The sequence below is a fragment of the Seriola lalandi genome, unplaced genomic scaffold, assembly GCF_002814215.2.
Source record: "Seriola lalandi dorsalis isolate HSWRI2012SDOR001 ecotype SW California unplaced genomic scaffold, Sedor1 jcf7180002054692, whole genome shotgun sequence".
NCBI lineage: Eukaryota > Metazoa > Chordata > Actinopteri > Carangiformes > Carangidae > Seriola > Seriola lalandi.
Genome location: NW_019525245.1, coordinates 3,401,551 through 3,413,392, shown reverse-complemented (window position 1 = coordinate 3,413,392; position 11,842 = coordinate 3,401,551). Strand labels below are relative to the sequence as shown.

The window sequence follows — 11,842 nt, the reverse complement described above, 5'->3', positions numbered from 1 at the left end:
TATTATGCCCTCTGGTTAAGCTCTTACAGTATGATTGTAGAACAGTTGTCTTTAATATTTAGAGTTCAGTTTTTAATGAATTAATTATTGATCGTGTAACTAATGACAAAAAAAAAGAAATTGTTTTAGGATTGTAAAATTCATACTCCCAGTGTTCATGTACATGAATTGCCTTGTTTGAACCATGTTATTGACATCAGAGGGCGCTGTAGCTTCATTTACACAAGATGAAAAAATTGAGAGTTACAGTATTGTGGCAATGTATTTGGCAGTGCTGCGTTTTCTTTATCAGTTGCTTGTTCTAGACAAGCAGTATTTAAATTGACCAAATAATGAGTCTTGCAATGTACTGGAGAGAGAAACTGGAGTCTGTGGAATTTACTCTAGTTAGTCTTTGCCATGTGCTGCTTATGTTAAACGCTCTTACATTCCTTGTTCTTTTCTGGGAACCACAGAGGCAGGTGATCCTTAGAGCAGGTCTCCAGCTGGACCCCCTGAGTGTGCCTGCCCTAATTTGGCCTCACCAGCCTCTGGTTCGGACCCGGTCTTCCCCAGCCTCCACCTCCCTGCCTCCTCCACATCCACCCACCACCATACCTTCTCTGTCATTATCCAGCCCTACTGCAGATGTCCAGCTACGTTTCACCACCGGTGAGTGACACATATTTGATCAGGAAATTATGCAAAAAGCAATGAATGCCATTAACTGCTCACAGATTTTGGTTACAATACATGTGCAATTAAATCATGAAATACTGAAGGAGAAATGTTTGTGTGTATATCTAGGTCTGGTTTATGACGCCCAGATGCAGAAGCACCAATGTACCTGTGGTGACAACAGCCGCCACCCTGAGCATGCTGGGAGGGTCCAGAGCATCTGGTCTAGACTGCTTGAAAGAGGCCTCAGGAACCAGTGTGAGGTATGGCACAAACATGCACACACACGCGCGCGCACACACACACACACACACACATACAATGGTTTTCTATAGATGGTCTTTCTATAGATGTGACACCTTACCCTTACACTGACTCTATTCTTCACTACTAAATCCCTAACCCTAACAGGCCAGGATGTCCACACAAATTTGTCCACACAGCCATGCACACATGTACGCACACGCTACATGTACTTAAAGATGCATATTAGTATGATATTATATGCAATATATATAGTTGTGTGTGTGTGTGTGTGTGTGTGTGTGTGTGTGTGTGTGTGTGTGTGTGTGTGTGTGTGTGTGTGCTACCTGCCTGATGCCTGAGGCAACCTACCTCCTCCACTCAATTTCTTTCAAGCTTTCAGGACACAGAGCAAAGTACCTCAAAAGAACTGTGTGTGTGTGTGTGTGTGTGTGTGTGTGTGTGTGTGTGTGTGTGTAGCGTATCCGCAGTAGGAAGGCCACTCTAGAAGAGCTGCAGTCGGTCCATTCAGAGAAACATGTGCTTCTGTTCGGCACCAACCCTCTCAACCGCCTCAAGCTGGACAACCGAAAGCTGGCTGGTAAAATCAACAATAATGATGAAGAAATTCATCAGTAAATTAATTCATTAATCAGTGATATTCATGACATAAATTATCTCCGGCAGGAATCCTATCTCAACGAATTTTTGTGATGTTACCATGCGGAGGAGTTGGGGTGAGCACGCGCACACACGTACACACACACACACACACACACAGTGGTTTTTCTATTGTTGAGATGACACTCACTGACATAATGCATTTCCTACCCCCTTACCCTAACCTTAACCGTCACAACTAAACCTTAACCTAAATGTAATTCTACCCTTAACCCCAAAGCAGCACTTTTGACGTTGTGAGGAACAGCTAAAATATCCTCACAACAATGGTTTCTAATTGAAATCTGTCCACACAACTATAGAAAGACATTTACACATGCATGCACACACACACACACATCACACACCCCTTTAAAACCAGTCATGTGGGAATCTTTCCACTTATCTAATTGCATTACTGAACAGCAAACATTACACGGCTGATTATGCCTCATTACACAATTAAGCTAATAATGCTACAAATTGCTAATGCTATTGTTTTTGGCTAAGATGACTTTGAACCCCAATCAGAAATCAAAGGCTGTACAAAGGTGAGATGTGGGAGAAAGAGAAAAGAAGAAGGGAAGAAAGAGGGCACACACAGAGACTGCAGCTTGGAGGGGTGCATGCCAATGAAACTGGATTTTATTTAGAGGGAATGGGTCTGGGCAAACAGGGAATGTTGTTTAAGAAAAAGTAAAAGATAAAATGTGAAGGTAGCGGAATAGATTAAATTCAACAATGGACAATGAGAGAAGGAAAAATTGAGAGGATAGAAACGGACAAAAGGCATTTTCTCTTCTGATTTGACAAAACAGATAATAATGCCCACAAGAATCTTGTAAAGCACAAAAAGAAGAGAGGAGACAGATAAGTAAGGAGAGGAGAGGAGGTAGGAAAAGAAGAAGGGGGCTGGGTGTCAGTTGATAAGACGACTGATCTGCCTGGATTTCCGGCCCTTGGCTGGTCTGGTGAAGAGAGGTGATTGGAACAAGATGGCAAAGTCTGTGATAAAAGAAATTCCTCTGATTTCATTGTTCCACCACGGGACACCACCAGAAATATGAGTCTTGAAGCACGGAGTAGCAGAGAAACACAAGACTGTTTTTTTACTGAGAATAGATGCAACAAACAGAAAGTGGAGTCCTCTCAGCAGTTGTTAGCATCCACAGAAGTCCACTGTCACACATTCAAAATTTTTTTCACACAACAAGAATATACCACACTATAAGAATATTTCTTTGTGTAATTTATTATTGCAAAATAAGGCATTTCAGTTTTGATGATTCTGAAACTAAAAATGCAGTAACTTTCTAACCCTTCAACAAAGCTCATTTTAATTGCATCTTCATTTAACATCTGTGGCTGACTTTTGAACTTACTTTACTTGTCTCATCACTGTTTTACTGACAGGTAGATATCGATACAATCTGGAATGAACTTCACACATCAGCAGCTTCCCGTATCGCTGCAGGATGTGTCACAGACCTGGCACTGAAAGTCGCACAAGGAGAGCTAAAGGTGTGCCCTTCTTATCAAGTACTTTATCATCTCTGACATGTGTTTTCTCAGCATGCTGTGTTACTGGTTGTGGGGTAAACACAATAATATACAGTATACTTTGGTAACTCCCCTGGATATTTCAGCTGTTGACTGTAATTTAAACGTATTTACAGCAACATAAATATGCAAACCTTTTAAAACTGTTTGATTTATGAAAGCAGCAAGGTGTTGAGGGTTTTGCTCTCGTCTCACAGAATGGCTTTGCTGTGGTGAGGCCCCCTGGACACCATGCAACCCAGTCCTCCCCTCAGTAAGTACAGCAGCATGCACACACACACACACACACACACACACACACACACACACACACACACACACACACATACCAGGAGCCAGGAGGTCTCAGCAAAGTGTTTCAAAGGATTTATTACAGATCAGCTACACTTCTGAGCAAGAGAGAGAGTTAGAGGGCCCCCGTGTCTCTCTCTTAATGTGTGTGTGTGTGTGTGTGTGTGTGTGTGTGTGTGTGTGTGCGTGCGTTGATGCGTGTGTGTGTGTGCGTGTGTGTGTGTGCGTGTGTGTGTGTGTGTGCGTGCTACCTGCCTGATGCCTGAGGCAACCTACCTCCTCCACTCAATTTCTTTCAAGCTTTCAGGACACAGAGCAAAGTACCTCAAAAGAACTGTGTGTGTGTGTGTGTGTGTGTGTGTGTGTGTGTGTGTGTGTGTGTGTGTGTGTGTGTGTGTGTGAATTTGTGTGAGCGTGTGTACTTGTGTTGTGTGCATGGGTTTGTATTAGTCTTTGATAGGAGGCATTAGCCAAGTAACCACACTCAGCTGGGGCTGTGTGTGCTCAGCACTGCCTGACACTGGTTATTTATGGGATGATAATGACTTTTTCTTGATGAGTAGAGTTTGAGCAGCATATATGATATACCGTCCACGCACACACTCACACAAAGACACTCTTGGTTTACGACCCGTGCTGACACTGCCACCTCCAACATTCCTCCATTGTTTTTGATACATCAACACTTTTTTTTCATACCTTTACTGTAGACAGCGAGTGTTGAGGGTACTGCTGTGCCAAGTTGTGAATTCATTTCTCTGAAATGATCTCACACGTCCTGCCAGCAATTCACACTATGTTATCATTTGGAACGTGGAGTGAATTTTATGATAAGCATAGTTTTCTGTTTGTCACAAAATTTGTGGTTTCTGCATTTCAGAGTACAGGTTTTTAGACTCAGCACAGTGGTGTGCTATGAAAAGACATTTTTCTTTGTCAGCAGTGAAAGATGAAATACAAAACAAGTTGAAATGAAACATCCTCATTTCTCAAATATTTGTAGTAAATGTTTGCGTGGCAGGAGTTTCGTTCTATGACTTGTACTGGAGTCAGTGCTGTGACTGTCACAGCCTGGACTGAATAGCCACCATATGACACCAGATAACTGGAGAAATGCCTTTGAGGTTCCTAAGGTCCATATGGTGATTCTATGATATTAATTTTGTGAAGATGTCCTGATAAACACATGTGGCTGCCTTTGTTCCTGTCTGTTTGTCCACAGGGGCTTCTGTTTCTTCAACTCTGTGGCCATCGCTGCCAAGCAACTCCAACACAAACTCAACGTCAGCAAGATCCTCATCGTTGACTGGGTGAGGACCCACCACATGACCAGCACCACTGGTCCCCACATGGGCAGGAATGAAAACACATGCACAGGCATACAAATGTATCATGGGCACGAATATGGCCCTAGAAGCAGAGCAGCCCTGTACAGTAGCGCTGCTATATATCACTTTTTCATTTAGACACCGTTATCTCTGTTCTCCATGTGTGATCTGAACTGTCACGTATGCTTAGAATAGACACAAAGTCACACACACATCATATGAACACAGATACTGATCAGCAGCCAGGTGATCATCTCTGTTCACCATGTGTGTGCACACAGGCCTGCAACATGTCTTTACACACGCCATGCTCTCTGACATATGACTGCATCAACCACTAATTACTACCTGTTTCATCGAAAAGCTTTTAGATTAAAACACATTTACCATTGACAGAGAAAATCTGTGCTGGTTTTATTAATCTGTCATTCATTCGTTGTCCAGGACGTTCACCATGGCAACGGCACCCAGGAAGCTTTCTATAACGACCCAAGTGTGCTGTACATCTCTCTACACCGCTATGACGATGGCAACTTCTTTCCTGGTAGTGGACATCCCAGTGAGGTAGTTACAAAACAGTCCTCCAAAGCAGTGGTGTGTTTTTCTGCTTTTGTTTGTGTTGTCATGGTGATGTCTGGGTGTTTGTGTGTGTCTGCATATGCCTTCTTGTGAACATGATAACTTAAGCCTAAATACATATAAGACAGGTTCTCTTTGTAGAGTAGTTTCTGGATAGCAATTATCCCGATTTTACTCTGACTCTTAAAGATGCACAGTTATAGTAATACCACCCATGTCTCATGTGAAGATAGATATGAATATTTGGTAGTTATGTGATTCCAGTGGGACATTAGGGAGCTCAGGAGCCTCATGTTTAGCATTTACTTGTCAAAACAAGAAGAATGATTGTAACAATAAATCCAGGAATTATCTACATGATTTAAGCCCTAATTATAACCTAAATGTGTTCATGATGATTGATTTTCGTGATCACAGAGTCTGTCCTGCACAGGGAAAAAGTGGGACCGGTTACTATAGATCGCACTGTACAGGGCTTGGGGATTAAAATATCTTGCCTCCGATTGGACCTCAGACCAGTCAGAGTTGTCATGATTAGAACAAACACATTTTACTAGTACCACTGGAATCTAAACAATGTGATCCAGTAATTTGAGCTGGTTACAGGATAAATCAGAAGTCAAAGTGCTTCTCATGAATTTAATCTGAAAATGGCCTAAAGTAAATCATTTGAAAGACAATTTAGAATGTCACGTTAGCTTGTTTACCTTTGTCCATTGTCACCGTTGCATTGTCTTTGTTAGCAAAATAACTTTTTGATATATTCAACATGAAATTTCTACATGCTGCAAGTGTGTTTATCACATTATGTTTTGGTGTATCCACCGTAGGTTTAATTCCCTAGATCATTTGAAAAATTGCATGGTTTTGGATGTCAGAACCTTACAACAGGATGTGTACTGTGGAATTGCATGCCTTTGTTTGCATACAGGAAACTGGGATGCCTATGAATTCTGCCTGCGGTCTTACCAGAAACCAAGTGTGATGACTATCTCCATTCAGATGAATTGACCCAAACCCACGGTGGTGTTAACCACCCATCCAGTCCCCCACATCCCCTCCTCATAGTCCCATCCTCCTCCACAATAATAAGAGGATAAAATAGTCAATGTTTTCCCATAAAATCCCCTGATGAGGGACGGTACATAAAACGCTTTGCTGACTTGGATGTGGCTTTGCCTAAAGTGGCCCCTCAACCTCTGTTGAGCTGTGTGGTAAACCTCTGGAGTCTTGCTGTCCCCCGTGTAGGTATATAACACACCATGGGGTAGGGGTGTGATGTCATAGCTATAACAGAGAGTGCCGCGTACCACACAGAAACCAGCAGAGGCCTAATCCAGTCCAGCAACTCTCAAAACATGAAAGAGAGAAAGAGGACAGAGGAGCACAAGAGACTTGGAGCAATAGCAGGAATTATTTGTGTGTGTGTGTGTGTGTGTGTGTGTGTGTGTGTGTGTTTGTGTGTATGCGCGCGCGCGGCTATGTGTGTGTATCTGTGTGCACGTGCGTGTGCATGCGGGTACATTACCAGTTGGCAGAGGACAGGAGGCCTCATGTGTTTTTCGTTTGCCCTGTGAACATCCCGTCCACTGAGAGAAGAATGGAGACAGACGCTCTGTGATGCTCATCAGCATTCTTTCTCTTTCAAACATCCTCTCACACCCATACACACGCACATACACACACACACACACACACACACACACACACACAAAGGAAATTACCACGCCTTGTTGCCAAGAGTGTGTCAATCAACCTCCTCATTCTCCCCTCAAACTGACACATTGACTGATGGTGAAAGGCTCAGAGAACGGCTAAATGGCTGCTAGCAGGACTACAAAGAGAGAGGCAGGAATCCTCCTTCCAAGACCCGGGCCTCAGTTCACTCTGCCCCAAGTATGTGAGGTCAAACTGAGATGAGCTCCATCGAGTCCGCTTGGCATTTTGAGAGTAGACACCAATCTCAGTACAGCTAAAAATCCTCTAAAATCATATACAGGATATTGTAAAATGTACATGTAAATCAGTAGTTTAGAGAAGTACGCCATGTTAGTTTTATATGACATGTGATATGCAAATACATACATTTTTGATATGTAAATAGAACATTTTACAACATACAGTGCATATCAGCAGCAGTTTCCAAATGTGAAATATTTTCCAGTATAGCTTTTGCCTAAAGCTTGGGAACCATAAACGGGTGTAGCTCTGTTGTGGCTCCAACTGATTTATAAGGCCATTTGACAAATTGTATCAAAATCAAAATGGAGAGACAGGGGTGTTGAATTAACAGCCATCCGTCTTTCATTTAGGAATCATAATCACTCCCTGGTGTTGCCTTAAAGAGATGCAGTCACTTTCCCTCAATTGCTGCAAGTTTTGCAACAGCCGTGCTGATTTTGTGAACATTTGACGCAAATCTGTCATCGTCACACAGTTTCTCAACTTTCACTGGGACTCATTAACTTTGTTGACGTTCACAGAGACTTCTTTTTCTCACTCTCTTGCTCTCTCACCTCCTCCCCTCTCTCCCTCCATCCAGGTGGGTGCAGGTGCAGGCGAAGGCTTCAATGTGAATGTAGGGTGGACAGGAGGTTTGAACCCGCCGATGGGAGATGCTGAGTACCTGGCTGCATTCAGGTAAAGATTTAAGTCAGCCTGTCTCTGTTTGCCCTATTATGTGTCTCTCATACTGTAGTGCTCAACAATTAAAAATCTAACATTCAAGGTCTGCAGTGGTATTTCAGCATGTTCAAACACATTTGCTACAAATTAGATATACCTGCCTACATTGCCGTTGACAGTTTACCAAAGCATAACACAGTGTTCATATTGGTGAGTATGTTTGGTTACTTGTAGACCTTCTAGACAGTTGTCGGCTTCAATTGGTGTCATTGCAATATAAAAATCAACTTTCATAGACTTCCAACTTAATATAGGTAATTCACCCCTGAGAACATTATATTGGCTTTTATTTGTCAGCTAAACTACAGTTACTATCTTGAAATGATCGTTTTCATGCTGAGCGTTTGCTTATTGATGGTTCAAAGAATATGTATAAAAATGTGAAAATGCAACTGCACCCAGTAAAATTTAAATCCAATCAAATGCATAGATCCCCGTCTTCCCTCCCACCCAAAATGATTATTCAACAGGCGTCTGTAAATCAGATGAGTTACACTTCTGTCAAGATTGTTATTCAGGTCAGTTTAGCTAATAAAACTGGCAGATTTAGAATAAACACAGAAAATAGCCAGGTCACGAAAAAGCACAAAACATTATTTTCATGAAGAACAGGAAAATGAGGGGTTTTTTTCCATGAATGTGAATGACGTGTGTGTGTGCCAAGCGGATAAACAGTAAGCCATTATTTTTCTCTTCCTGGTTTAAGCCCATTCTCAAATTTTGGAGCTCGTAACTTCTCATCTGCACTGGAATACAACACTCTTTTTTTATTACACTTGTTCTTACGCTTTTGTGTACTTTTGTATAATGCTATAATGTAATGTTGGATCTTATTCAGCATCTCAAGTAGGTTTCACATCCGATCCCTGATTTGCTCTGGAGCATGACAGTCATGAGTGTAAAGTCTTTGATTTAAGGTTTTTGCAGTGATAACCCTAAAACTAAACAACACTAAAAAACCCACCGATGTGTTCATGAAACACCTTTGCTCTCACCACACTTCTCTTTTCATTCAAGCCATTTTTCCTGAATGAATATGGTTTGGTTCTGCTCTGCACAGTAATGAACTCAGAGTATTTCTGTCAACAACACTGGCTCACCACCAAATGATTAAACAGTATGTGAGCTCTACATGGTGCTGCATGCAGCACACACAGTGGGTGGGCCCCTCGTCAAAGGAAAGATGCTAATGAGCTAACCCATACTGGTAAAATCCATAGACCCAATAGGCAGGCTCGGAAACACTAAGTCCAGTGTTTACTGGAGCCCTGGATGCTAATTAAGAGACAACGGGTCCTTTCCTGAGCAGGCGTCTGGTTTTGGTATTTTTCATCCAGTTTGGGGAATGGCAAGTGTTTTCATGTGTAAAACTTCCTCAGTTAACCACACTGTAGTACTGTACCGTATTGTGTGTTACTCCTAGGAACTTTTCCCCATATCAAAGCTCTGTGGCGAAGGAGTGTCCTGGTGGTCCAGTGGTTTGAGGCACATTCCGTGTAGCTGTGATATCCGGGGTGCATATCCGGCCAGTGACCTTTGTCATATGTTATCACGGGGAACAACCCCTTATTTACTGCCACTGTGAACTATCTAATTAACAATAAAACGTCATCTGGAGTTGCAAAGTTGCAGCAAGATAATCAAGGTTTAATCAAGACGCAAAATGCACGAAAGAGCACAGAAAAACACATACTACACAAATGTTTGAATAAGTTTTCAGTAAACGCTGCCACCATTCTGTGGATTAACTGGTACGAATAAATGCATAACACACTATACAGACAAAATTTAATGCATCATGAATTCATGTTTATGCAATTAAGTATCTAGTCTGGTGCCAGTTCTGTAATTCAATTTGAATACATAATTTAGACAACAGAGGCTTCCAGACTGTGTGTTTCTCTTTGGGATGGAACAGAAGAACTAGCCAGAGTGCGGCTGTTGATGATGTGTGTCTCTGTGTTCGGGTGTGTTAGTGAAAGGGGAAATATTGTGGTTGAGAGCGGTGGTAGGACTCCAGTACAATCAAGAAAAGCTCAGCTGCGTTGAGATTAAGTGTCATGACGTAGTGTGTGTGTGTATATATGTGTGGAGGATTACTAAGGTGGTCAGAACCTAAGGTCAGTGTAATCACCGGTAGCACGGCACACACGCGTAACATCCAGTTTCAAAGGAAGAGCATGCGTATATGTCTATTTTGGCCTGTGTGTACCATGCATGGGTGCATGCAGATATTTTCATGTGTATTTCTAGGTGGCTACTGACAAATGACAGACTATGGAGGAGAGGAGAATGCAGCAGAGGAGAGGAGAGCAGAAGAGAGGACAAGAAGTGGGGGGTGCATTGTTAGGGAATCCAAAGGCGGCGTAATTAGGCCCAATGGATCCCAGATGGCTGGCTGTCAGTGACGTGAGAAGAGGGACGAGCTCCTAATAGGAACCAGACCCACACAAGCGCCTTTGAACTGCCGCTGAGAGAAAGAGAGAGAGAGAAGGAGAGAGAGAGAGAGAGAGAGAATCAAACGCGGCATGGACCATGCGCTCTTGCTAAATAACTGGCAGCAGGAGACGAGAGGAAGTGAGGAGGAGAGCATAGAAGCGAGGAAAGTGGTCTACCCTGAGTTGAGTATACAGCATGTGGGCGTCACAGCCCAGATATGTCAAGGGTCTCATTTTTATCTGCTTGTGTCATGTGCAAAAACAGAAACTCTTCGGTATTAGCCACCTACCTAAAGATGTGAATTTGAGTCTTTGCTCAGACTGTTTTTTTCATCTTTATATATCCAGGAAAGGTTTGCAGAGTACTCATGCTTCTTTTTTGCACACATTCACACCTGGGAGCTACCCCACCTTCTGGTGTTGGCTACTTACCAGGAGTAGGAGCGGATCAAGAACAGAGATCAAGCACTTGGAATGTGGCCTTTGACAATTTATCTTTCATCATTTTCAAACGGAGGGAGGTTACAATGAAGTAAATGTTTGCAGTTAACAATCCAGAAAAAAAATCCTGTTTCGTACACGTGTTCCCGTTTCAAATCAATCACCGTAACTATGCCATGATTCAGTCTGATTTTTTTTAATTTTCAGGCAACTTAAAATTCTGTTCATTACAATAATAAATCTTTGTCAATCTATTCTGATGTTAAATCAATTGTGCAGTGACTTCCTCACTCACGGTATTATATTGTACTCACTCGGTTCTCACAAATCATAAACACCTGTTGAAAACATGATATCTTATACTGTATGTACTCTTTCAGCTACACCGCCACGCGTCTTAAATGAATGCAACATAACATACAGTGTTTGTTTCCTCTCGTCCTCCTCAGAGCCGTGGTGATGCCCATTGCCCACGAGTTTTCCCCCGATGTAGTGCTGGTGTCAGCTGGCTTTGATGCTGTTGAAGGACATTCGTCATCACTGGGAGGCTACAAGGTCACAGCCAAGTGTAAGGCTCAGTCAGCCCCTCATTTCCATACAGCATATATTCACATTTACATAGTCGCACACAGAAGTGCAGTTTTGATCAAAACAATCCTAACTTCTTGAGTACAACGTGGGAAAGGAATTATTGTTTTGTAGAGTGATTTGAGATTTTATTTTGTTTTCGGAACTACTTTTTAGTCTTGAAATATGGATTACACTTGTGTCTCATAAATCTCCTTGAATCATTTCTATCATAAAAGATGAGCAGTCTTATGAATAGAACTGAATTGCATCTTCAAGGCCGGACTCATCTCTGTGAACTATTGGTGCGATAACAGCATGAAGCTGAAGTGGAAAATAAAGATTCCTTTATTCTCATTAATCCACATCTACAGATAAATTGCTGACCGGTCA

The 11,842-nt window shown here is 42.2% G+C and overlaps 1 protein-coding gene across 6 annotated transcripts in view; it reads left to right on the top strand.

Annotated features, from left to right (window-relative positions):
- Nucleotides 1-11,842, top strand: part of LOC111667689 (histone deacetylase 7-like) — a 41,570-nt gene that overhangs the window by 25,137 nt on the left and 4,591 nt on the right. For 5 of the 6 annotated variants that reach the window (XM_023423444.2, XM_087178580.1, XM_087178579.1 and 2 more), the window contains exons 12-21: nucleotides 456-651; nucleotides 787-920; nucleotides 1,381-1,501; nucleotides 1,588-1,637; nucleotides 2,974-3,081; nucleotides 3,318-3,373; nucleotides 4,634-4,721; nucleotides 5,184-5,303; nucleotides 7,861-7,958; nucleotides 11,332-11,450. In XM_023423444.2, coding sequence (XP_023279212.1) covers nucleotides 456-651; nucleotides 787-920; nucleotides 1,381-1,501; nucleotides 1,588-1,637; nucleotides 2,974-3,081; nucleotides 3,318-3,373; nucleotides 4,634-4,721; nucleotides 5,184-5,303; nucleotides 7,861-7,958; nucleotides 11,332-11,450 — 1,090 coding nt within the window. Of the gene's footprint in view, nucleotides 1-455; nucleotides 652-786; nucleotides 921-1,380; nucleotides 1,502-1,587; nucleotides 1,638-2,973; nucleotides 3,082-3,317; nucleotides 3,374-4,633; nucleotides 4,722-5,183; nucleotides 5,304-7,860; nucleotides 7,959-10,256; nucleotides 11,451-11,842 lie in introns of all 6 variants that reach the window. The other variant, XR_015438297.1, reaches the window with a different exon arrangement.